Source organism: Pezoporus wallicus, unplaced genomic scaffold (assembly GCF_028554395.1).
Source record: "Pezoporus wallicus isolate ANWC-B61680 ecotype Strahan unplaced genomic scaffold, APGP_CSIRO_Pwel_v1 contig_13150, whole genome shotgun sequence".
Taxonomy (NCBI): domain Eukaryota; kingdom Metazoa; phylum Chordata; class Aves; order Psittaciformes; family Psittacidae; genus Pezoporus; species Pezoporus wallicus.
The window spans coordinates 53,000-78,188 of NW_026639322.1; the positions used below are offsets into that span (position 1 = coordinate 53,000).

At 55.3% G+C, this 25,189-nt stretch overlaps 1 protein-coding gene and 4 gene segments (V, D, J or C); all 5 read right to left on the reverse strand.

The window, feature by feature from the left end:
- Nucleotides 1-79: 79 nt before the first annotated feature.
- Nucleotides 80-24,651, reverse strand: LOC130601805 (T cell receptor alpha chain MC.7.G5-like). The gene is made up of 7 exons (XM_057414126.1): nt 24,585-24,651; nt 23,722-24,031; nt 3,640-3,695; nt 2,013-2,294; nt 1,835-1,897; nt 1,363-1,482; nt 80-740 (listed from the first exon to the last, which is right to left on the reverse strand). Exons 1-6 carry the CDS (start codon nt 24,634-24,636, stop codon nt 1,364-1,366), a joined length of 882 nt encoding a protein of 293 aa, XP_057270109.1. The 5' UTR covers nt 24,637-24,651; the 3' UTR covers nt 80-740; nt 1,363.
- On the reverse strand, nt 6,479-7,403 carry LOC130601800 (immunoglobulin heavy variable 3-9-like). The segment is given in 2 exon segments: nt 6,479-6,982; nt 7,321-7,403. Coding segments are annotated over 2 exon segments (393 nt in total).
- On the reverse strand, nt 8,225-9,290 carry LOC130601799 (Ig heavy chain V region 6.96-like). The segment is given in 2 exon segments: nt 8,225-8,842; nt 9,203-9,290. Coding segments are annotated over 2 exon segments (399 nt in total).
- On the reverse strand, nt 15,834-16,662 carry LOC130601798 (Ig heavy chain V region 914-like). The segment is given in 2 exon segments: nt 15,834-16,184; nt 16,584-16,662. Coding segments are annotated over 2 exon segments (405 nt in total).
- Nucleotides 22,553-23,491, reverse strand: LOC130601797 (T cell receptor alpha variable 9-1-like). The segment is given in 2 exon segments: nt 22,553-23,089; nt 23,299-23,491. Coding segments are annotated over 2 exon segments (414 nt in total).
- Nucleotides 24,652-25,189: the final 538 nt, after the last annotated feature.

The window sequence follows — 25,189 nt, forward strand, 5'->3', positions numbered from 1 at the left end:
TTAGTGGTCATCAGGACAGTTGGATTTCAGTAATCATCATCCCAAATTCAGAAGAAAAAGCACAAAACAAACCGCAACGTTTTGGCATAGTAAAGCTTTATTTTGGTCACTACCGCAGGAACCTAAAATGCACGTGCCATACACTTTGCAGAAGAAATACAGGTTTAATAAAGAAATGCTTCTATGGTTGAACATTATCTGGTTGAAGTGAATCACTTCAGATCCAAGCCAGGTCTTCTCTTCTACACTAGAAAATTATTGTTATTAAAGCTATCTAAGAAACATTAAAGCTGCAAATAGCATCTATTGTGCCTGAACTCTCTCAACAGCAATACACCAGCTCACAGACAGTAACACAATATGCCTGTAAAAGGTGTTTTACAAGTCTATATATGTCTACAATGAGGACTGGATTTTTCAAAGCTATTGAAGTAGGTGAGATGCTTTGAATCAAAAGCTATTCAAAGGGGAGATCAAATTCTACTTAGCAAAAGAATGAGGAAAAATACGCTCTCCTCAGGCACAGAGAGAAAAGAAACAGCAAAGGTGGTTACAACTCTTAAAACTAATTCAGCTAGGCAGGATTCACCTGTATAAAATGTCTTAAGGGGAAGGTGCTGCATTGTGTTCTGGATGGTTATAGTCAGCAGATTTGGCAGTGGCTGTTCATCCCATTGTGTTGCTGATACACTCTCCCTCCTGCTTGTTTTCAGGTTGCTGTTGCCTTGCTTCTTCACTGTCTGCAAGAGCAAAGTGTGGTTTAAACTACATTTAAGGCAATTGGACCTACATGCCACTGTTTCATAGCTGTCCGGATAAGACAGGTAGACTCACAAAACTTAAACTGCGGCTATCTTTTGCGCCTCTTTGGATGCCTTAATTTAAAACTCCTGCCCCCTTCACTCTTTCCTCCACTTCTTCACACCTTAGTGCTTTGGAAGCCTTGCTTTTGTCTCCTTTTTGGGGTTTCCTCCAGGCTTTGTGCTCTGCCACTTGAAACAGTCACTGAGATAACTCTGAGGAGCTTCTGGTAATACCCAACCTGCTCTCGCAAAGCAAGTTGGCTGCAGAGAAAATCTGGGGACCAGCCACCAAGACCTGAGCTTTGGCTACAGAAAGGGGGTGTCTTCTTTGTGATTTGTGAGGGAGCTCTTTAGTTGTCGGGGGTGGTTGTTGGTCTGGGGAGGAGTTTTTTGTCATGGTTTAGGGGGGTTCCAGAAATCTACAGGAGTAATTTAAAGGAAACAGGACCAGATGGAAAGCTATCGTTGCTTGTGGGGTTAGAGAGGTACACAAAGGCAAGTGGGCTTTCCTGGCATGTGCTTCCAGTATTTCTACTGGTCAAGCTGTGTGCTTCCTTACCTCAGAAAAGAAACAGCTTGATACTCATGAGTGTATTGAAGGCGATGCTTTTTGCCAGCAGGACTCTTATACCCAATACAGCCATAGAGAGCGTGTTCGCTTTTTCCACTTTGGTACCTGCTTAGTGATAGAGAAAAGATGGGAGAGATCATGGTCTAGATTTGGATAGTGTGATATTGGCAGAAAGTGGGGGGGAAAAAAAACAAACAACAGGTAATAGTTTAAGGGAAAGAAACAGCTACAAAGGAAAAGATAGTAGAGAAACATGGCAACACCAAGGGAGGAGGATGTCTGTCTAGGCTGGATTTTGCTTCCTGTTTCTTGTCTGTTACTAAACTAGCTACCTTGAAAAAGCAGGCTGTCTTTGATGAGTACGTTGTAGTCTGATTCCTCTACCCCTGAGGAAATACATTTCCATGCATTTATTCCCCAACATAGTAATGGAACTTCACAATCTATTTGGATAACTAACCTCGTGCAGAGGTGCCTGTGGTGTTGCAAACCTTCCCCATTTCTGGCTCTTCAGCGTTCTCTTCTGTAGCACAATAAAGAAAAGGAGTTATAAACATTATCTACATTTTTAAAATGATTAAACAAGGCATTCATATGACCCAATACAGCAAAAGCTGCACAAATGCACAGAATTGTACCTGCCAAGCTTGCGCTGGCTGTGATGGAGCTGCTGTTGAAATTGGCCGTGCAGTTCACCTCTGTGCCTTTTGTCACGCTCACCACCTTAAGAGTATCATACAACCCCTCTGATGTCAAAATGGGTGCACTCGGTTCATATGCGACTTCGTTAGAGGTCATGTCCAAGATGATGTTCTTCGTATAGACATTCCTTGCCAAACAAGCTGCTTTCCCAGTGCTGTCATCTTTCAGTTTCTTTGATTTCATCAAAATGACTTGTGGGACAGAACTTTTTTGGATGTCTGTGAAAATAGACATTGTTTGGGCATGATTTGATGAAGATCTTTTAGAAATTTGGGTAATGGACTGTGAACATTTCTTTAAACCAAGAACATTTTGTTGCAGTCAATGGGCTATGTGCTAACCTTCGGCTGAGGAGAAGAAAACCTTTTCTTGTCAGCAGAGGAACCAGTGTCCTAAACTCTTTTGAAAAGGCATAAAACCTTTTACGTGAGAGACCAGAGTATCACATCAGCATTTCTGTAAGTGTCTGAAATGGCAAGTTTGCTCAGTCCTCAAATATTACCTTCAAATCAATGTAGACTGATGGCAAAATAACAGAATTTGGCAGTTTCCTCTGGTCTTACATTTACAACTGAAGATTCAGTGGCTGGAAAAACAGATCTTTCTTCAGAATGGTAACTTTGTATTCCATTGTCCCTTTGGAATTGGAAGTGGCCTTAAATTGTTCCAAAACAGACATTTATTCCCATGCAAGATATCCTACAGACCTGTACTAGTATTAGGCAGCACCTAAGCAAACCCCGTACCCTTCTGGAATGAGAGCAAGATGGTTCAGGCATGCAAAATTACATGGGACATTTTTGCACCCCTTTTAAGACCCCTGAAATCATTGTCACAAGTCTTAAGGTGTGCACCTGGCTATTTAGGAAAACAAAGATCAACCCAACAAACTTCCCTGCTGCCCCAGCATTCTTGCTCCCACAGGAAAGCAGGGGGTGACAGCCACCTTTTTTGTACATGATGAAATTCCAGATAAAGACAGGAGGAGCTGAGGCTTTTTAGAACCTCTACGTACCTCATCCATGTTTTCAAAGCACAGCAATTTTGGTAGCCAGTTTTCATTTATCCTAAGTGGCCTTGGGTATGCAGCAGTTGTGAAAACTGAAGCCCAAGGATATTTAACCTCCTTCCTCCTCTGTCTCCATACCAGTGGAATTATTTCCCTGGTGTGGTGCCAGGGTCAAAAATTCACTTCTCATATCAGAGAGTTAAAGATCTGTCTCAAAACCTCTCTCCACTGCCACTGAACTCTGCATTCCTGCCCAAAATGAGGCAGTGAAAACCCACTGGAGGACAGGACACTTCACACCGGGCTCTCAGAGTGCTATCCAGCCTGGGATATGAGGTTCATGGAGTAATAGTGATGTACACAAGCAGCCCAGTTGTCCCTGTGAAGTCTTCCTAAGCAGATACAAGCTGAGGATTTAGCTTGAAGCCCCGGCCGGAGCGACTGCACTCTAGAGATTATTGCAGCAGAAAATTCTTACAGTGAACCCAAACCATCAGATTCTTTCCCCACCTTAATTTTAACATAGGTTTTAGAAATAAAATCCTGTTACTTACTTGGTTCAACCGTGAGCGTGGTACCACTTCCAAACACGAGCTTATGTAAGCCCACACTGGTGATACGTCCGTCAATAACTACCTCTTCCCCATGGCATTTGAAAGTGGTGTAAAAACAGAAGATAAAAAGCCAGCTATTTGTCCTACTTACCCACGTGTGCAACCCCAAAAGGGTATCCAGAGCCACATTTTCTTCCAAACACGGAAAGGGAAAAACAATCATTGAATAGTTCAGTGATTTCAAAAAGCTTGACTGAGCAAAACGTTCCCAAGTTCTTCCTTCTCTTTTCGAAACCCCGTGAGCTCTGTATTCCCAGGAGAAATAGAAATATTGAAATAATGTTATGTATGTCTCCTGAACGATTTCAGTCACCCGTGTCCTTTCTTCTCCTAGATATATTGCCTTTTTTCCTTCTCTGGGTATTTGTACAGAGCCCTGTGTTGTTCATACCACCGTGCTACTCCACGTCCCAGACACAGTGATACGTATCATAACAAAAACTACCTCTTCCTTCTTTTTCACTACGCAGATTACAGAGGCAGTCATATGACTTCTCAAGTGGTTTCTGAGCCATATGAAGGAACATGAGATGGCTTTCAAAGAAAGGTTGAAAATAATACCCAAAAGGTTGAATTATAAGTGAAAACATGGGGATTATGTGAGGCATCTGGAAAGCCTCATGGAGTTAAGCTGGACAGAAAGCAGGAAAGAAAAATCAGTACTTTTAGTGCTATCCCAAAGCATCTATGAAGCTGCTTCTGGGCTGCAGGAAGCTGTCCACTTTTTCACCTTGCGTTTGGTTTCAGTGCTCAGGAGCATGAGAAATGTACCTTATCTGGTCTCTTTGAGATGGTGTGTGCTGGTGATTTGGTGCCTTAAAAAGTCTTTGTGCTGTTTTAACCACGATGAGAACGTAGGCAAAATGATTGCTCTTTGTTAAGTAAAAGCACTGCACTCCTGGAAGTGGCTATTAAAGAGTAAAGGAATTGTTGCAGGTTGATCAAATCCTCCCTTGTTCGACACTGTACGGCACCGTGTTTCCACCTTCAGGAGAAGTGAGTGAGACAGTTTTGTGTGGTGGCTCAGGCTTTTTCAATCACTGTGGTACGTAGTACACACCATGGTAGGCAGTTTTACAAAAACATTTGGTTTTTCTCAGTGGCAGGTGGTGTCTTCTCTTTCCTGTCCTTTGAAGAGCTGGATTTTACTTTCCACCTACGCTGCTCTACTTCTGAACTCTCCAGCACTGATGCAGAGAGGTTGCTATACACTAAAAATAACGTTATCAGCATCGCTTTTTCTGGCAGATAGGGAGGGTAGTGTTAATCTCTCACTAAAATATTGCCCATACTGGTCAAAAAGAAAGAGTGTTCCCATTGAGTTGTTAGAGCTGCTCTCACTTAAAGGTTTGTCTTCTAAGAAACATCAAGAGAGTTAGGGTGAACTACTTTTCTGGCAGTCATTAACTTTCAGTTTAGTTTCATTCTACACTTTCTAACTCTTCCTGGACATTCAACTATTTATCCTCTCAAGGCCGATTTCATGCTGAATAAAAGTCAGTACATGTTTATGAATGGCTCAGAAGCGATCCTGGTTTAGCTGATGGTGGTTTAAGGGAATCTGTTTGTCTTGCTGTGTTACAGTTCCTTATTTACTCAAGAATTTGATTTTCAATATTTCTTGAGTGCCCTTTTTATAAGGGTCTTGGGAGGTTTTTCATGGTTATGTGCACCACTTTTTCTCAGTTTCTTTGATCCTGTGAACTAGATGATTTGAGTTGGCTTGGGACTTCTGATTCATTTGTATGTGCCTTTAACTGACTTTGAAGGTGGGGAACATTTAGTTGTGATTAACTAAAGTTGTTTTTTTAACTGGTTTTTATCTTACTTTAATGACTTTGATTAATGGCTACCTGGAATTGTGGAGGAGTTTCTGAACCCTCAAATCCAGTTCCAAGACACAAAAGGAAATAGCATTAACTCATCCTGCACACAAATCTGTGTGCCTCCCTGTCGCATTACTCAGTATTTTTATTTGCGTTACTGTTGTTACCAAAGGTATAGTTCTCATTTTTAATCACTGTTTTTATTCCTGCTGCTGTATTTTCCAGTGTTAACACAGGCATGTTCATCTGCTGTTCCCTTTATTGTATCAAATTATTTTCTCCTCCTTATTGACTCACTCTTCCAGGAAACTTGCAGCTGACTGATGTGATACTTCCAGTCTCTTGAGCTATTGGCAGGACAAAAAGAAGCTCTAAATACCTCCTGCAAATGACCTGGGTACTTCTCCCACACCCTTTCCAGTGAGACTGCATCCTCCTTGTCACTGAGATCTCAGATGCAGTTAAACAGCCTTTTTTCATTCCGGTGGCCACAGAAACACACCTGCCTTCACAGCCTCACACAAACCACACACTTGGATTTGGTTGGTTTAAAAGTTGAGCTCTGCCTTTGGTTTTTCTTTCTCTGTCCTCGTCCACCCCCCAAAAAAAAAGAATTGCAGAAGGTGCCCCAATACTGCCAGTGACGAATTAGAACATTTGGGCTATCGGTGTTCCACAAGATGATACTGAACATAGAATCATAGAATAGTTAGGGCTGGAAAGGACCTTAAGATCATTCAGTTCCAAACCCCTGCCATGGGCAGGGACACCTCACACTAAACCATCTCACCCAAGGCTTCATCCAAACTGGCCTTGAACACCGCCAGGGATGGAGCATTCACAACCTCCCTGGGCAACCCATTCCAGTGCCTCAGCACCCTCACAGGAAATTGTGTCCTTCAGTTCTGCTTCAGAGGAAAAAGTCTCCCTTTCCTCTAGAGAAGTGTCCTGTCATAGTGGGAACTGGTGGAAACAGCAAAACTTGTTTCCAAAGGTGAAGAGGTTTCAGACTGTGAGAGGCCTGAGGTTTGGCTTGAAGCATGGGAAGAAAGGTAGCAGAAGCTTAACCCCTATCCTATACAGCTCCAAGGCCCAATCTGGGACCCTGACAGCAGGTATGTGTTAAAGCCCAGGTGGATTTCGTGTCTCTGTGTGAACGGCACAGAAGTAGCGGGCAGAGTCCTGAGGCTGCAAGGCACGCAGGAACAGAGATGACTTGGATTGCGAATTGTCCCAGGATGTTGTGGCTCGACCTTCCACCGCTGCTGCGTACTCTGCAGCACCCAATGACCACGAAAGGGACACCCACTCGAGCCTGCCTCCGGGCGCCTGACGGTACCACCGAAAGGGGTAATCCTCGAAGTTGAGGCCGTATCCGCGGCAGGAGAGGAGCACGGAGTCCCCGGGCGCTCGCAGCCCTCCGCCGGTCTCCTCCAGCCTGAAGCGCGCCCGCACCCCTGTGGATGGAGAGCGCAGGCAGCAGAGCAGGGGGCAACCCCGATCCGAAGCCGTTCGCCCGCTCCCCCCGGCGCCCCACTCCCCGGCACAGAGACCGCCGCCACCCCACTGTCCCCCGGCAAAGCCCCGCCACCACAGCAGTGCCCGCCTGCCCTTCTCGGAGCTGAGCCGCGCCTGATGCCGACACCGGGGCCACGGCACGAAACCTTCCCTCTGCCTTCGGTCTTCCTTCCCCTTCTCTTCCCACCTCTTCTCTTCCCTCTGCTTTCCCTCCGCCAGTCCTGTCCCTCTCCTCTTCCCCAGCCCCGGGCTCGCTGCCCTCCCCGTCGGCCCTCACCTGCCGACCCCAAGGCCAACGCCAAGGCCAGCAGCCACGGGCCCAGCACGGGGACCATCACGGGAGAGCCGGAGAGGAGCCGAGGGGAGTCGGGCTCTGGACCTCTCCTGCCCGCTCCGCCTCCTCGGCCCCTCACCGGGCAGCGCCGCCGCCTCTGCCCGCCCCCAACAGACCCGCCCCGGCCCGGGTGACAGCACAGGGTGTGAGACATGGCCAGAGCAGGTCCTGCTCACCTCTCCCCAGCTCCTCTCTGCCCACACATCCGCTCTGCCCAGGTTTCACACATCTCTGGGCCGCTGACAGCACCCAGACACAATGAGACTCCCCCCGGCTCTGATCCCAGGCACAGCCTGCTCACTGACTTGCCACGGAGACGGGCCGTGACCCCTGCGAACATGCAGGAGGGGACAGCTGAAGAGGAGGAAGCTGATGTTGTTCAGACGCGCCCCAAGTATCTCCCACTGTGGTCCCTGCAGGGAGCAGTAATAGAGCGCGCTGTCCTCCAGCTCCAGCCCAGAGATGAAGAGTGTCCCAGAGCTGTCATCAGCTTGGCAGGAAAACCTCTTGCGAAAAAAAGGGGCTGTGTGGCTATAGGAGCCTCCCCGGCCTTTACTCTGCAGCAAGTACTGCAGGGGTCCACCCGGACGTTGCCGATACCAGGCCACGTAAACATAAGAGGCATTGGAGCTGTAAGTACATCTTAAGGTCCCGGTACTCCCTGCCTGCCACCACACTGCAGACACTGTCGCTTGGATCTCATCACTCTGAAATGCAACTGAAAAAAAACAAAGCAAGGGTATTCAGTTAGTGCTTTGCTCTCACTGACACAAGGCCCACGAAAGGGTCAATTGAAGGGGGCAATCGTTGCCAGACAACGAAGTTGCCGAAGTCCAAGAGCTTTGAGTACCCCAGAGAAGAAGGGGGCCAAGGGAAGAAGGAAAGGCACAGAGACTGGCTGGGTGACAAGGAATATTCTGAAACCCTCCACAGAATTCACTGCATCTGGGACTCAGGAGATGGGAAATGGCAGTGCTGGAAAAGGAGCTCTTGCTGGAAAGCCACGACCACCATGATGTGCACAGATGGCTCTCCCCTGCACCTCTCTCCCTGGAGCAGGCCTGTGATGCCACAGAACACTACTCCACTCAGCTTGTGCACCCTGGAGGGGCCCCAGTAGCTTTCTGTTAAAGCTCAGCTTGATTTATTGTCTCCGTGTAAACGGCACAGAAGTAGCGAGCAGAGTCCTGAGGCTGCAGGGCATGCAGGGACAGAGATGATTCAAGCTCTGAACTGTCCCGGGAGACGTTAGCTCGACTCTCCATGGACTGCGCAAATTTAGTGACTGAAGAATCAAAGCTGATGATGGACACCCACTCGATTCTGCCTCCGGGCGCCCGACGGTACCACTGAATTTCGTAATCCTCGAAGGTGAAGCCAATTGCCCGACAGGAGAGGAGCACGGAGTCCCCGGGCGCTCGCAGCCCTCCGCCGGTCTCTTCCAGCCTGAGCTGCGCCCACACCCCTGCGGATGCAGAGCGCAGGCAGCCGGGCAGGGCGCAACCACGACCCGGGGCGTTCACCCGCCGGGCCGGCGCCCCCACCCCGACACAGCGACCGCCGCCACCCTCCTCTGTCCCGGCAAAGCCCCGAGCCCAGGGCAATGCCCCGCCTGCCCTCCTCGGGGCTGAGCCGCGCCTGATGCCGACACAGGGGCCGCGACTGCGGGACGAAACCTTCCCTCTGCCTTCCCTTCCCTGCTCTTCCCTCAGTTACTTTCCCTTCTCTCTGCCTTCCCTTCTCCAATCTTGCCCGTCCCCGTTCTTTCCCTGTCCCTCTCCCTTCCCCAGCCCCGCGCCCGCTGCCCTCCCCGACCGGCGCTCACCTGCCGACCCCAAGGCCAAGGCCAGGGCCAGCAGCCACAGCCCCAGCCCGGGCACCAGCATGCGGGAGCCGGAGAGGAGCCGAGCGGAGACGCGCTAGAGCCCGCTCCTGCCGGCCAAGCAGCCTCGGCCCCTCACCGGGGCAGCGCCCACGCCTCTACCCGCCTCCAACAGACCCGCCCCGGACCGGCCCCCCGGTGCCGCGGCCGGAGAAGTGAGGGGGATATTGCGGGAAGGGTGGCGGTGCCCAGGAGGAGCGCTGCGCCCCGACGGAGGCTCCCGGCCCTCGACGTCTGGAGTTACGGTTTTTCTCTTCGCCTGTAGGCCCGAGGAAGGCCGGCTTTCCTGGAAATGGCCAAACAGCTGCCTGCGAATGGGAAGTAGGGAATGAATTCTTGGCTTGTGCGTGCTTTTTCTTAACCTGTTAAACTGTCTTGATCTAAACCTACGAGTTTTCTCTCTTTTACCCTTCCAGTTCTCTCCCCCATTCCTGCTCAGGGGACATTTAGCGAGCACCTCTATAGTGCTTAGCTGTCGCGGATCACCCACAATGGAAGGGGAAAACTCCTACCTGGGAACGATGCAAAGTACCAGACATGCTGGAGGCTGCTCAGCTGGAAAGGCTCTAAGGCTCCTAGTGGACACCAAGTTGAACATGTCAGCAATGTGACCTTATGGCTTTATTGGGTTTACATGGCAAGGGTTGTGAAGCCGAGCAGGCTGTGCATGTCTCTGCGCAAGAACAGGGCTGCCCCTGTGTCAGACATGGGTGATCAGCCAGCTCAGATTGGTCCATTGCTGGCCAAAGTTAAGCCAACCAGCTAAGCTGGCAGTGCCTTTGTGGAAGCATATTTGCAACAGGTAAAAAGTACTGCACAGCAGGGAAAAAACAATCCTGCAGACACCAAGGTCAGTAAACGAGGTTGAGAAGATGCTCCAGGTGACAGAGCACATTCTCCTGCAGCCTGTGAATGGTGAAACATTGTCCCGCCACAGCCCATGGAGGACCCTGTGCTGCGTAAGCTGGATATACCCTGAAAGAACCCGGTGCACTTAAAGAGCCCAGGGAAGAGCAGGCTTTCAGGAAGGATCTGTGGCCTTTGAGCGGTCCACACTGGAGCAGTCTGTTTCTGAACGACTGTATCCCATGGGGAGGTACCACAATGAAGTTCATAAAGGACTGTATACTGTGGGAGGGAAGTGACAGCACCTCAATCCAAGAGAATTGCTCTAAGCCTCACACCCCCTCCTCGACTATGGCAACTCTCTAAAAATCGGGCTGGGCGCAGCAGGTTTCTGTTAAAGCTCAGCTGCTTTTCCTGATTCCGTGTGTACAGCGCAAAAGTAGCGGGCAGAGTCCTGAGGCTGCAGGGCACGCAGGGACAGATATGCCTCAGACCGGGAATTGTCCCGGGAGACAGTGGCTCGACCTTCCACCGCTGCTGCGTATTCCGCGCTATCCGAGTAGCCTCTCGAGAAGGACACCCACTCGAGTCTGCCTCCGGGCGCCCGACGGTACCACAGAAGCTCATAACTTCCAAAGCGGAAGCCGTATCCGCGGCACGAGAGGAGCACGGAGTCCCCGGGCGCTCGCAGCCCTCCGCCGGCCTCCTCCAGCCTGAGCTGCGCCCACACCCCTGTGGAGGGAGAGCGCAGGCAGCCGGGCAGAGCGCAGCCCCGACCCGAGGCCCTCACCCCGACACAGCGACCGCCGCCACCCTCCTCTCCCCGCAAAGCCCAGCGCCCGGGGCAGTGCCCGGGACTGAGTCGCCCCTGATGCCGACACAGGGGCCAACATCGCCGGACGCAACCTACCCTCTGCGTTCCCACTCCTCCTCGTCTTTCTCTCGTTCTCCTCTCCCTCTGCCTTCCCTTCCCACCTCTATTTTCCCTCTGCCTTCCCTTCGCCAAACCTCTTTCCCCATCCCTTCCCTGTCCCTATTCCCCAGTCCTGGGCTCGCTGCCTTCCCCGCCCGGCGCTCACCTGCCAGCCCCAAGGCCAAGGCCAGCAGCCACGGCCCTAGTTCGGGCACCATCACGCGGAGCCGAATTGGATCCGAGAGAAGCGGAGAGGGGCACGGGCCCGATCCTGCCCGCCCCGCTGCCTCGGCTTTCTCTAGGCAGCGCTGATGACTCTGCCCGCCCCCAACAGACCCGCCCCACGGTACCGCGGCCCCTTCGCGGCAGTTGAGGGCAGAGGAGAGAAGGGAGCTCCGGGAGGGTCGCAGGTACAGGAGGAGCGCGGCGCCCCTGCAGACGGAGGCTCCCGGCCCTCGAGGTTTGGAGTTACCGCTTTTGTCCTCCCCGTAGGCGCGAGGAAGGCCGGTTTTCCTGGCAACGGCCAAACACCTGCCTGCGAATGGCAAGTAGGGAATCAATTCCTTTTCCTTCACCTATTAAACCCTCTTGATCTAAACCTACAGCTTTTCTTTCGCCCTTCCAGTTCTCTCCCCCGTCCTGTTGAGTGGGCATTGAGCGAGTGCCTCTATGGTGCTTAGCTGCCTGTCGGGGCTCACCCACAATGAGAGGGAAGGAACTGTGTCACGTGAAAGAGGGGGAGATTTTCTCAACCTCTGCTGCTCGATCTATCAGTGCCCCAGGAGAGCAGAGACCCTTGTGCCCAACCAGTCTCAAAGCATCCTTAATAAAGTGTTCTGTTAACTCAGTCCTTCATGGGTGCCAGCAGTCTCCTGCAGCGGGTAACATCAGGCGGGCAGACCCACTGAGGTGTCCCCCCGATGCTGCCTGTGCGTTTCCCTGAACCAGCCAGTCGAATCGGCCTCCGATCTAGCAGGACATCCTTGAAGAGTCTCTGTAATGGGACACAGACTGGCTGGGGATATCTTGGCTTTCTTTGGGTGTTAATGGACATAAACACCAGCGGCTGAGAAAATCACTCACGTGACAGCCCTGAAGCAGGTGGAAGAGACTAGAGATCCAGAGCCCCAGAGCCCCATGACAGGAGCTTGGAACTATGGAGAGCCCATTTTGTAACAGGTTTATCCCGAAGGACTGCAGCCCTTGGGAAGAAACCACCCGGGAGCATTTTCTGAAGGCCTGCTGACCACGGGAGGGAGGACGTAAGAATACCCCCAACCAATCGTCCCTGTGCCACCTGGAGAGAGGACGTAAGAAGCGAGGATGCATGAGGACAAGGTGGATTTAGTTTTCGCTCTGCTTTGTTCTGCTTCTCACATTTCTGCTTTTATTTTGACATCGATTATGTTTCCTTCACTATGCAAGAAAGGACAGGAATCCCTGTGATGAACAGTGATGGTCCCTCACTCCCTGCCAACAGCCTTGAGCTCTCATCGACGTTGCAGCACTCACACGTCCCACAGCTTTTGCACCTTGGGCAGGCTCAGCAGCTTTCTGTTAAAGCTCAGCTGCTTTTCCTGTCTCTGTGCGAGGAAGTACGGTGCAGAAGTAGCGAGCAGAGTCCTGAGGCTGCAGGGCACGCAGGAACAGATATGCTTCAGACCGGGAATTGTCCCGGGAGACATTAGCTCGACTCTCCACGGACTCCACAAATTTAGTGACTGAAGAATCAAACTTGATGTAGGACACCCACTCGGGTCTGCCTCCGGGTGCCTGGCGGTACCACCGAATGCCATATTCCTCGAACCTAAAGCCGTATCCGCGGCAGGAGAGGAGCACGGAGTCCCCGGACGCTCGCAGCCCTCCGCCGGTCTCCTCCAGCCTGGCCTGCGCCCACACCCCTGTGGATGGAGAGTGCAGGCAGCCGGGCAGGGCACATCCTCGGCACGAAGCCGTTCACCCGCCTCCCGGCGTCCCCGCAACGGCACAGCGACCGCTGCCACCTTCCTCTCTCTCGGCAAAGCCCCGAGCCGGGATCAGAGCCCCGCCTGTCCTCCTTTAGCTGAGCCGCTCCAGAGGCGGATAATAGGGCCACGACGGTGGGAGGAAACCTTTCCTCTGCCTTCCCTCTCCTTCTCTTCGTTCTTTCCCTCCTTTTCCTCTCCCTCTGCTTTCCATCTTTCTGCTTCCATTCCCTTCTCTGTTCCTTCCCTTTGCCAATCCTCTGTCCCCGTCCCTTCCCAGTCACTCTCCCCTTCTCCAGCCCTGAGCTTGCTGCCATCCCCACCAGGTGCTCACCTGACATCCTTAAGGCCAAGGCCAGCAGCCAAGGACGCAGCACGGGCACCATCATTCGGGAGCCGGAGAGGATCCGAGCGGAGCCGGGCACGGACCGAATCCTGTCCCCAACCCCGCCGCCTCGAACCGCCGCAACAGACCCACCCGGGACCGGCCCCCAGGTGCCACAGCCTCTTTGCAGCACGAGAAGGAGAGGGACGGGGTGGGTAGCAGGGCACAGGAGGAGTGCGGTGGCTCGGCAGACAGAGACTCCCGGCCCTCAACGTTTGGAGTTATGGCTTTTGTCTTCACCCGTAGGGGCGAGGAAGGCCGGCTTTCCTGGAAATGGCCAAACACCTGCCTGCGAATGGGAAGTAGGGAATCAATTCCACATTTTTCCTTCACCTATTAAACCCTCCTGATCCTCTAGGACTTTCTTTTACCCTTCCAGTTCTCTCCCCCGACCTGCTGAGGGGACATTGAGCGAGTGCCTCTGTGGTGCTTAGCTGCCTGTCAGGGCTCACCCACAATGGGAGGGAAGGAACTGTGTCACGTGAAAGGGGGAGATTTTCTCAACCTCTACTGCTCGATCTATCAGTGCCCCAGGAAAGCAGAGACCCTTGTGCCCAACCAGGCTCGAAGCATCCTTAACAAAGTGTTCTGTTGAGTCAGTCCTTCATGGGCGCCAGCAATCACTGGCAGCGGGTAACAAATGGGTAGATCCAACGAGGGGACCCCCTGATGCTGCCTGTGCGTTGCCTTGAAACAGTCGAATCTCCCTCGAATCCATTGGGACTGTTGGGTGAAGGGTCTCTATAACGGGACACTGACTGGTTGATCACACAGGTCTCGGCTTTGGGTGCTGATGGACAAAAACACCAGAGATTGAGAAAATCTCTCCCCCTTTCACGTGACAGCCCTGAAGATGAAGAAAACAGAGCCCCATGATAGCATCTTGGGACTGTGGACAGCCCATGTTGGAGCATGTTTATCCCGAAGGACTGCAGCCCTTGGGAAGAAACCACCCGGGAGCAATTTGTGTAGGCCTGATGACCAGGGGGAGGAGGACGTAAGGGTAGAAATGAAGTCACTGACGTACCCCACAACCCATCACCCGTGTGCCACCTGGAGAGAGGAGATGGATCAGTCAGGAGTGAAGCTAAATGTGGGGAGGATGAGGACAACGTGGATTTAGTTTTCACTTTCTGCTTCTCACATTCTTTTTAGTATAGGATCAAATATATTTCCTTCAGTGCGCAAGAGAGGACAGGAATCCCTGTGATGAACAATGGTCCCTCCCTGCCAACAGCCCTGAGCTGACCCGCACCGATGTTGCAGCACTCACTCGTCCCACAGCTTTTGCACCCTGGGCAGGCTCAGCATGTTTCTGTTAAAGCTCAGCTGCTTTTCCTGTCTCCGTGTGAATATACTGTGCAGAAGTAGCGAGCAGAGTCCTGAGGCTGCAGGGCACGCAGGAACAGGGATGACACAGACCGGGAATTGTCCCGGGAGACGTTAGCTCGACTCTGCACGGACTGCGCAAATTTAGTGACTGAAGAATCAAAGCTGATGTAGGACACCCACTCGAGTGTGCCTCCGGGTGCCTGACGGTACCACCAAACTCCGGTACTGTCGAATCTAACGCCGTATCCGCGGCAGGAGAGGAGCACGGAGTCCCCGGGCGCTCGCAGCCCTCCGCCGGTCTCCTCCAGCCTGGGTTGCGCCCACACCCCTGTGGATGGAGAGCGCAGGCAGCCGGGCAGGGCGCAACCACGACCCGATGCCCTTCACCCGCCGCCCCGGCACTCCCACCCCGACGCAGAGACCGCCGCCACCCTCCTCTGTCCCGGCAATGCCCAGCACCCGGGGACAGGACCCTGCCTGTCCGCTTCGGGGCTGAGTCGCGCCACCTGCCGATAACGGGACCGCGGGTCGAAACCTTCCCTCTGCCTTCCCTTCCCTTGTATTCCTTCTTCCTCTCCACTTTCCTTCTGCCTTCCCTTTTCATCTCTTCCATTCTCCCTTCACTCTGCCTTTTTGCCAATCCTTGTCTCCATCCTTTCCCTGTCCGTCTATTCTTCTCCCTCTGTCCCCTCCTCTCCAGCTCCGCGCTTGCTGCCCTGCCCGACCGGCGCTCACCTGTCGAAGCCAAGGCCAAGGCTAAGGCCAACAGCCACGGACCCAGCGCGGCCACCATCATGCGGGAGCCAGAGCAGAGACGAGCCCGTCTCCTGCCCACCCCGCCGCCTTGACCCCCCTCCAACAGACCCTCCCCGGACCGGGCCACCGGTGCCGCGGCCCCTTTGCAGCATGACAAGGGGAGGGACGTGGTGGGTAGTACGGCACAGGAAGAGCACGGCCCCCTGGCAAAAGGAGGCTCCCGGGCCTTGACGTTTGGAGTTACGGGTTTTGTCCTCTCCCGTAGGCGCGAGGAAGGCCGGCTTTCCTGGAAATGGGTGATCACCTGCCTGCGAATGGGAGTAGGGAATGAATTCCTTACTTCATCTATTAAACCGTCTTGATGGGAGGGCTCAGCACGTTTCTGTTAAAGCTCAGCTGCTTTTCCTGTCTCCGTGTGAGGAAGCACGGTGCAAAAGTAGAGAGCAGAGTCCTGAGGCTGCAGGGCCCGCAGGAACAGATATGCCTCAGACCGGGAATTGTCCCGGGAGACAGTGGCTCGACCTTCCACCGCTGCTGCGTATTCCGTGGAAGTCGAGGAGGGATTGATGAAGGACACCCACTGGGGTCTGCCTCCGGGTGCCTGACGGTACCACTGAATTTCGAAATTCTCGAAGGTGAAGCCACTTGCCCGACAGGAGAGGAGCACGGAGTCCCCTGGCGCTCGCAGCCCTCCGCCGGTCTCCTCCAGCCTGAACTGCGCCCACACCCCTGCGGATGGAGAGTGCAGGCAGCCGGGCAGGGCGCAACCCCGACCCGAGGCCGTTCCCCGCCCCGCCGGGGTTCCCCCTCTGAGGCACAACGACCGCCGCCACCCTCCTCTGTCCCGGCAAAGCCCAGCACCCGGGGCAGAGCCCCCACTGACCTCCCCGGGCCTAAGTCGCCCCTGATGCGGACACCAGGGCATCGGGGTGAAACCATTGTGTTCTTCCCTCCTATGCTTTCTCTGCATTCCCTTTCCATCTTTTCCCTTCCCTTCTATCTGCATTCTGATCTCTTCCCTTCTCCCTTCATTCTGCCCTCCCTTTGCCAATCTTCTTTGTTCTCGCCCCTACCCTGTCAACTCCTTTCGCAGCACCGCCCTTGCTGCCCTCCCCTCCCGGCGCTCACCTGCCGGCCCCAAGGCCAAGGCTATGGCCAGCAGCCACGGCCCTAGCGCGGCCACCATCATGAGGGAGCCGGAGAGGAGCTGAGCCGAAGCGGGCACGGGCCCGATCCTCCCCGCCCCGCCGCCGCGCGGACGCCTCTGCCCGCCCCCAACAGACCCGCCCCGGCGGTACCGCGGCCCCTTCGCAGCAGGAAAAGGAGCGCAGATATCGTGGGGTGGGCGGCGGGCACAGCGGGAGAGCGGTGCCGCGGCAAGAGGAGGCTCCCGGCCCTCGACGTTTGGAGTTACGGCTTTTGTGCTCGCCCGTAGGCGCGAGGAAGGCCGGCTTTCCTGGCAACGGCCAAACACCTGCCTGAGAATGGCAAGTAGGGAATCAATTCCTTTTTCAGCTATTAAACCCTCTTGATCTAAACCTACAGCTTTTCTCTCTTTTACCCTTCTGTTCTCTCCCCCGTCCTGCTGAGGGGGCATTGAGTGAGTGCCTCTGTGGTGCTTAGCTGCCTGTCAGGGCTCACCCACAATGGGAGGGAAGGAAATGCGTCACGTGAAAGAGGGGGAGATTTTCGATCTATCAGTGCTCCAGGAGAGCAGAGACCCTTGTGCCCAACCAGGCTCAAAGCATCCTTAATAAAGTGTTATTCTGTTAACTGAGTGTCAGTCCTTCATGGGTGCCAGCAGTCTCCTGCAGCGGGTAACATCAAGTGGTCATATCCAGCGAGGGGACCCCCTTATGCTGCCTGCGCGTTTTCCTGAATCAGTCAGTCGAATCTCCCTCCAATCCATTGGGACTGTTGGGTGAAGGGTCTCTATGATGGGACACTGACTGGTTGATCACACAGGTCTCGGCTTTGGGTGCTGATGGACACATTGAGAAAATCACGACAGCCCCGAACCTGGTGGAAGAGACCAGAGACCCAGAGCCCCATGATAGCATCTTGGGACTGTGGACAGCCCATATTGGAAGAGGTTTATTCCGAAGGATTGCAGCCCTTGGGAAGAAACCACCCAGGAGCTCTATGTGAAGGCCTGCTGACCACGGGAAGGAGCATGTAAGAGTAGAGATGTTTATTCCACAACCAATCGCCCATGTGCCACCTGGAGAGAAGACGTCAGAAGTGAAGCTAAAGGGAAGGAGGATGCGTGAGGACAAGGTGGATATAGTTTTTGCTCTGCTTTATTCTGCTTCTCACATTCCTGCTCTATTTTAGTTTGGGATCGATTATATTGTGTGCAAGAAAGGACAGGAATCCCTGTAAACACTGATGGTCCCTCATTCCCTGCCAACAGCCCTGAGCTCTCCCTCATCGATGTTGCAGCACTCACCCGTCTCACAGTTTTTGCACCCTGGGCGGGCTCCACGTTTCTGTTAAAGCTCAGCTGCTTTTCCTGTCTCTGTGGGCCGTACTGTGCAGAAGTAGCGAGCAAAGTCCTGCGGCTGCAGGGCACGCAGGAACAGATATGCTTCAGACCGGGAATTGTCCCGGGAGACATTAGCTCGACTCTCCAAGGACTCCACAAATTTAGTGACTGAAGAATCAAACTTGATGTAGGACACCCACTCGGGTCTGCCTCCGGGTGCCTGGCGGTACCACCGAATGCCATATTCCTCGAACCTAAAGCCGTATCCGCGGCAGGAGAGGAGCACGGAGTCCCCGGGCGCTCGCAGCCCTCCGCCGGTCTCCTCCAGCCTGGCCTGTGCCCACACCCCTGTGGATGGAGAGTGCAGGCAGCCGGGCACGGCGCAATCCCGATCCGAGGCCGTTCGCCCGCAGCCCGGCGTCCATACCCCGGCAGAGCGACCGCCGCCACCTTCCTCTATCCCGTCAAATCCCAGCGCCTGGCACAGGGCCCCGCCTGTCCTCCTTTAGCTGAGCCGCTCCAGAGGCCGGCAATAGTGCCACGACGGTGGGAGGAAACCTTTCCTCTGCCTTCCCTCTCCTTCTCTTCGTTCTTTCCCTCCTTTTCCTCTCCCTCTGCTTTCCATCTTTCCGCTTCTCTTCCGTTCACTTCCCTCTTCCCTTCGCCAATCCTCTCTGTCCCCGTCCCTTCCCTGTCCCTCTCCCCTTCTCGCTGCCCTCCCCTCCAGGCGCTCACCTGCCAGCCCCAAGGCCAAGGCCAGCAGCCACGGACCCAGCGCGGGCACCATCATGCGGGAGCCGGAGAGGATCCGAGCGGAGCCGGGCACGGAAGGAATCCTGCCTGCCCCGCTGCCTCTGCCCGCCCCCAACAGACCCGCCCCGGCGGTACCGCGGCCCCTTCGCAGAACAAGGAGAGGAGATATCGCGGGGTGGGTGCGGAAATAGGAAGACCGCTGCGTCGCGGGAAAAGGATGCTCCTGGCGCTCGACGTTGCAGCACTCACCCGTCCCACAGCTTTTGCACCCTGGGCAGGCTCAGCATGCTTCTGTTAAAGCTCAGCTGCTTTTCCTGTCTCCGTGTGAATATACTGTGCAGAAGTAGCGAGCAGAGTCCTGAGGCTGCAGGGCACGCAGGAACAGGGATGACACAGACCGGGAATTGTCCCGGGAGACGTTAGCTCGACTCTGCACGGACTGCGCAAATTTAGTGACTGAAGAATCAAAGCTGATGTAGGACACCCACTCGAGTGTGCCTCCGGGTGCCTGACGGTACCACCAAACTCCGGTGCTGTCGAATCTAACGCCGTATCCGCGGCAGGAGAGGAGCACGGAGTCCCCGGGCGCTCGCAGCCCTCCGCCGGTCTCCTCCAGCCTGGGTTGCGCCCACACCCCTGTGGATGGAGAGCGCAGGCAGCCGGGCAGGGCGCAACCACGACCCGATGCCCTTCACCCGCCGCCCCGGCACTCCCACCCCGACGCAGAGACCGCCGCCACCCTCCTCTGTCCCGGCAATGCCCAGCACCCGGGGACAGGACCCTGCCTGTCCGCTTCGGGGCTGAGTCGCGCCACCTGCCGATAACGGGACCGCGGGTCGAAACCTTCCCTCTGCCTTCCCTTCCCTTGTATTCCTTCTTCCTCTCCACTTTCCTTCTGCCTTCCCTTTTCATCTCTTCCATTCTCCCTTCACTCTGCCTTTTTGCCAATCCTTGTCTCCATCCTTTCCCTGTCCGTCTATTCTTCTCCCTCTGTCCCCTCCTCTCCAGCTCCGCGCTTGCTGCCCTGCCCGACCGGCGCTCACCTGTCGAAGCCAAGGCCAAGGCTAAGGCCAACAGCCACGGACCCAGCGCGGCCACCATCATGCGGGAGCCAGAGCAGAGACGAGCCCGTCCCGCTCCTTGCCCACCCCGCCGCCTTGACCCCCCCCTCCAACAGACCCTCCCCGGACCGGGCCACCGGTGCCGCGGCCCCTTTGCAGCAAGACAAGGGGAGGGACGGGGTGGGTAGTACGGCACAGGAAGAGCACGGCCCCCTGGTAAAAGGAGGCTCCCTACCCTCGACGTTTGGCGTTACCGCTTTTCTCCTCCCCCGTAGGCGCGGGGAAGGCCGGCTTTCCTGGAAATGGCCAAACACCTGCCTGCGAATGGGAAGTAGGGAATCAATTCCACAGTTTTCCTTCACCTATTAAACCCTCTTGATCTAAATCTAGAACTTTCTTTTACCCTTCCAGTTCTCTCCCCCGTCCTGCTGAGGGGACATTGAGTGCCTCTATGGTGCTTAGCTGCCTGTCAGGGCTCACCCATAATGGGAGGGGAAGGAACTGTGTCACGTGAAAGGGGGAGATTTTCTCAACCTCTACTGCTCGATCTATCAGTGCCCCAGGAGAGCAGAGACCCTTGTGCCCAACCAGGCTCAAAGCATCCTTAACAAAGTTAACTGTCCTTCATGGGCACCAGCAGTGTGCAACTGTGCAAGACAGGACAGGAATCCCTGTGATGAACAATGAACTCCCTGCCAACAGCCCTGAGCTTTCCCTCATCGATGTTGCGGCACTCACTCGCCCCACAGCTTTTGCACCCTGGACGGGCGCAGCACGTTTCTGTTAAAACTCAGCTGCTTTTCCTGTCTCCGTGTGAGGAAGCACGGTGCAAAAGTAGCGTGCAGAGTCCTGAGGCTGCAGGGCACGCAGGAACAGATATGCTTCAGACCGGGAATTGTCCCGGGAGACAGTGGCTCGACCTTCCACCGCTGCTGCATATGTCGTGGAAGTCGAGGAGGGATTGATGAAAGACACCCACTCGAGTCTACCTCCGGGTGCCTGAAGGTACCACAGAACGAAGTAAGTCCCGAAGTTGAAGCCGTATCCGAGGCAGGAGAGGCGCACGGAGTCCCCGGGCGCTCGCAGCCCTCCGCCGGTCTCCTCCAGCCTGAGCTGCGCCCACACCCCTCTGGATGGAGAGCGCAGGCAGCCGGGCAGGGCGCAACCCCGACCCGAGGCGGTTCCCCGATCCCCGGCGCTCCCGCCCTAGCACAGCGACCGCCATCACCCTCCTCACTCCCAGCAAAGCCCAGCGCTAGGGCCCAGGGATCTGCCTGCCCTCCTCGGGGTTAGCCTCCCCTGACGCCGATACCGGCACCACGACCACGGACGCAACCTTCCCTCTGCCTTCCCCCTTCCTCTCCTTCACTTTGCCTTCCCCTTTCCTGTCTTCCCTTCGGTAGTCCTGTCCCTGTCTCTTTCTCTTCCCTCTCCCCTTTCCCACCCCCTGGATCGCTGCCCTCCCCGTCTGGCTCTCACCTGCCGGCCCCAATGCCAAGGCCAGGAGCCACGGGCCCAGCGCGGGCGCCATCATGCGGGATCCGAAGAGCAGCTGAGCGAGGACGCGCTCTTGCCCGGTCCTGCCCGCCCCGCCTCCTTGCCCCCCCGTCATGGCAGCACCGACGCCTCTGCCCGCCTCCAACAGATTCGCCCCGGACCGGCCCCCGGTGCCGCGGCCCCTTCGCGCCCGGACAAGGGGTTTGGGGATATCGCAGGGAGGGCCGCGGGGCACAGGAGGAGCGCTTCCCCCGGGCAGACGGCGGCTCCCGGTCCTGATCTCCCACCACCGCTGCAGCTCTGTCCCGGCCCTGCCAAGCCCTGCCGAAGGGGGTCGGGCTCCATCCACCCCAACCCGCCCTGGCCCCGCTCCCATTCGCTGCTCGCGGGGACAAATGAGTGCGGAAACAACCTTCCGCAGCCTTGTCGCCTTGCCCCACACTCCTTTCTGCCGCTGTGAGGTCCCCCTTCCTTCTGCCATTGCAGCCCCTTCGAGCTGCAGTTCATCCAAGGTCTTGCAACTTACTATTCTTTGTTTCGTGCTTGGCCATAAAGCTGTCCTGTGTGTGACCAGTAACTTGGCATTCTGTCTTCCATGCTTTCTACGCAGAGGTGGACAGCTGGAGATGCTGCTAGAGATTTGACGGGGCTGCAGGGATCTGCTGGGGCTCTCAGGAGCTGAATCTCCTTGTCAGCCTTCTCAGGATGGTTACTAATCCCATGGACATCAGGGTCCACGAAGCTAGAACTGCTTCATCTTCAGCTTTCTGCACATTTGCCCTGCCTGTACCCTTGTCACCCCTGCCTCTCATCACACTATTCTTCAGTTAGAGCCCTGTTACCCCCTTGTTACAACTCTAAACCCAAGAGCCGAGTTGAAGGTAGTTGGAATTGCCAGGTCATTTTCACTATGCTTGCTTTAGCTTTTCCAAAGTAGACTTTGTGCTGACTGGGATGTATGTGGGAGGATATCTAACCATATGCAACACAGAGAAGGATATCCTGCATAGTGCTGAAGGCATTAAGGTAAAAGCTGCTTTCCTGTACCTTGGCTACTCTACAAGAGGAGCAAGAGGAGGGCCTGTGGTCCATCAGGTAGCTGTGCCAAGGGCTAGGGCTGGGTTGAGACCTCAGAACACTGTCACCCCAGCAGACTGGGGTGTGCAGTATCAGGTACTGGACAAACCAAGAGCAGGTAAGGACTGATGCTGCAGGTTAAGTCCAGGGAATATCGATCATTTCCTTTAGAAGTGTTGGTTTCTGTGTGAGGAAAGTTGTGTCCCCGCTGATCTGCACAGTCCCATGATCCTGTGTTTCTAAGTCCCTGGTCTGAATACCTCTGCTTAGATGGGGGCCTTTGAGAAAAGTAGGGAGTAATTGGGCTGGGAGATGTTGGAAAGGTTAATGTAAGGAGAGGATCATTTCAGGGACAAAAGCACTGCCAAGGCTGGAAGATGCAGAGGTTCACCCCTCCTATGCTGTTCTGCGCAATGCAGATTTTGCACGAGTGGAAATGTGGCTTAGTTTAATGTGGTACTTCAGAGCGCAGTAATAAATCGCAGTGTCCTCAAAAGAAACATTTGCTATTTCTAAGGGGGCTGTTTTATTTTTGTAGACCACCACAGAGAACTGGCCACTGCGGAACTTGTCATTCCCTGAATCTTTAAATGCTTGTAGGAGAAATTTCAAGGCTTCCCCCGGGAGCTGGCGGTACCAGAAGAAGTTCAGACCGCTGCCGCTGTCCTCGATGATGGACTGGCAGGGCAGAACCACTCGCTGCCCAACTGTGGCTGACACATTGGAGAGGAATTGCTTCGGGGGGTTACCTCCAACAAGACCTGCAAAACAGAAATGTGTCTGCAGAGCAGCTTGCTTCCTTCTCGCTTTGTGTTTAAGGCTGTTTGCTCTCCTTTTTCCGAGGGAAATTTCAGATATCTACTTCCACCACCCCTCTGCATTACAGCCTGACCTCATCTTGTCAGCACATAGCTGTGCACAGCCTACTAAAAACTGTGGGAGACGATAGGAAGCGCATGAATATACTCACCTGTCTGGATTAGCAGGACACATGCTGGCAAAGCCATGGTGAAGATCATTTTTCCCAGCTCCGGAATCCCTGTCCCTCGGAAGATGCTTAACACACTAGAGAGCAAGGCACAATGAAATCGCTGCTTCCTGAAGTGTGCCAGAGTGTGTGTGACAGTCACACCTCTGCTGTGAGGAGGGCAAGAATGAGGCCCATTCGCCTTTGTTTTCGCGGCTAGAGTGGACAGTCTCGGTGCCTTCCTGGGTTTCTGCCCGGAGCTTGGCTCCGGAGCCGCGTCCGGGGAATGCAGCGGGGCACGAAAGGGGGGTCCGATGCCGGTACCGGGCGGAGCAACAGCGCCACCTCGCGGGCCCGGGCGCCGCTGTCCGCGCCCCCGACACACGCGCCCGGCCCCGCCCGCGGCGGTTTTTGCTCGGCCGCAGCCCCGGCTCCTCTCTCCGTGCTTCCTGGGCGCAGTAGTACACCGCCGCGTCCCGGAGCCGGGGCCCAGAGAGCCACAGCACGTTGGACCGGCGATCTGCCGCCACCGAGAGCCGCCCCGGCGGGTCCAGCAGCACTTTGGAGCCTTGAAGAGCGCTCACGAGGAATGCGGGGCCACGGCCCGGGAGCTGACGGTACCAATGGATGAACTCGTTTAACCGTCTATTGGGGTGTGAGCAGTTGATTTTGATGCCGGTGCCCTCGGTGGTCTCTGCCCACGGGTCCTGCTGCACCTGGGCTCTGCCCACAGCTGCTGCCGACACAGGAGAAGGACAAACGTTGTCAAAGATCACCGAGATCCGATTTTCCCACAGAAAGGGTTAGCAAGAGTGGCAGTGAGAGTCAGACCAGATCGGGACACGTGCCCATCAACAGGGATGGAGTGATCCCGGCGTGGGTGGGAAAAATACACATGGAGAGAGAGAGGATGAAAGGTGCATGGGTGGGTGGAGGGAGGGAGAGAAAGGGGACGGGGGAGTTGAGGGTGCCTACAGTGAAGGACGGAGGGCTGAAATCCGAAGGAGAATAAATGCTGAATGCAGAAAGGGGTGAGAAGATGGAATAAATGCGGCGTGCAGGAAATAAAACTTGTGTCCAAGGCTGTGAAGGGGAGAAATGGGGGACGTGGTGGAGTAGGAAGAGGGTAGGAAGAGGAGACTCGGAGGGTTTGCAAAGGGGGACGAGGGGTGTCAGAGAGGCAGGGAAGGGGAAGGAGGCGTGGAACGAGCGGGAGAGGTTGGCGCTGGGCTCCCCGCGGAAGAGCCCGGGCACAAACCGGCCCCGCCACCGCCGCCAGCTCCGCGCACCCAGGAGCACCGCGGCCAGCCCCGCCAGCGCCGCCGCCCGGCACCGCCGCATCCCGCCGCTCCGCCGCCCGCGTCCTCCCTGCCCGCTGCAGCCCCGGCTCCGGGCTCCCGGCTCCTCCTCTCCGCCACCTCCGCCCCTTCTCTCGTCCCCTCCCCGCCGCCAGCTCCGCCCCGGGGCTGGGTCCTGCGTCGGCTTTGCTGGGGGTCTGAGCCGGCCTGAGGGTGCTCAGCGGCTGTGCGCGGGCAGAAGGGGGTCTTCGGGGAAAGGGACTGCCCCCCTCCTCCAGCAAGGACGCCCCATCAGGAACCAGCCTCCACCGCTGCAGGAGATGGAGCAGCTTCTCGGAGCTGTTTCCCAGCGTGGGGGCTGCAAACACCAGCCACGGATTTCCTGCGCAGGGCAGAGAGAAGGCTGAGCTCCTGCCTTCCCTTGCCCCTCTGCAGTCCCAGCACAGTGCCTAGAAGTTCTCTTGTGGCAGAGGGAGTGTGAGGAGTCCTGTGCCCATCGGCATGCAGGGCTCAGGAAGGCCAGGGCCGCTGTGGAATCACAGAAAGCAGGTCAGGAGGGACTTCCAGAGGCTGCTCGGAACAGATATCGTTAGATC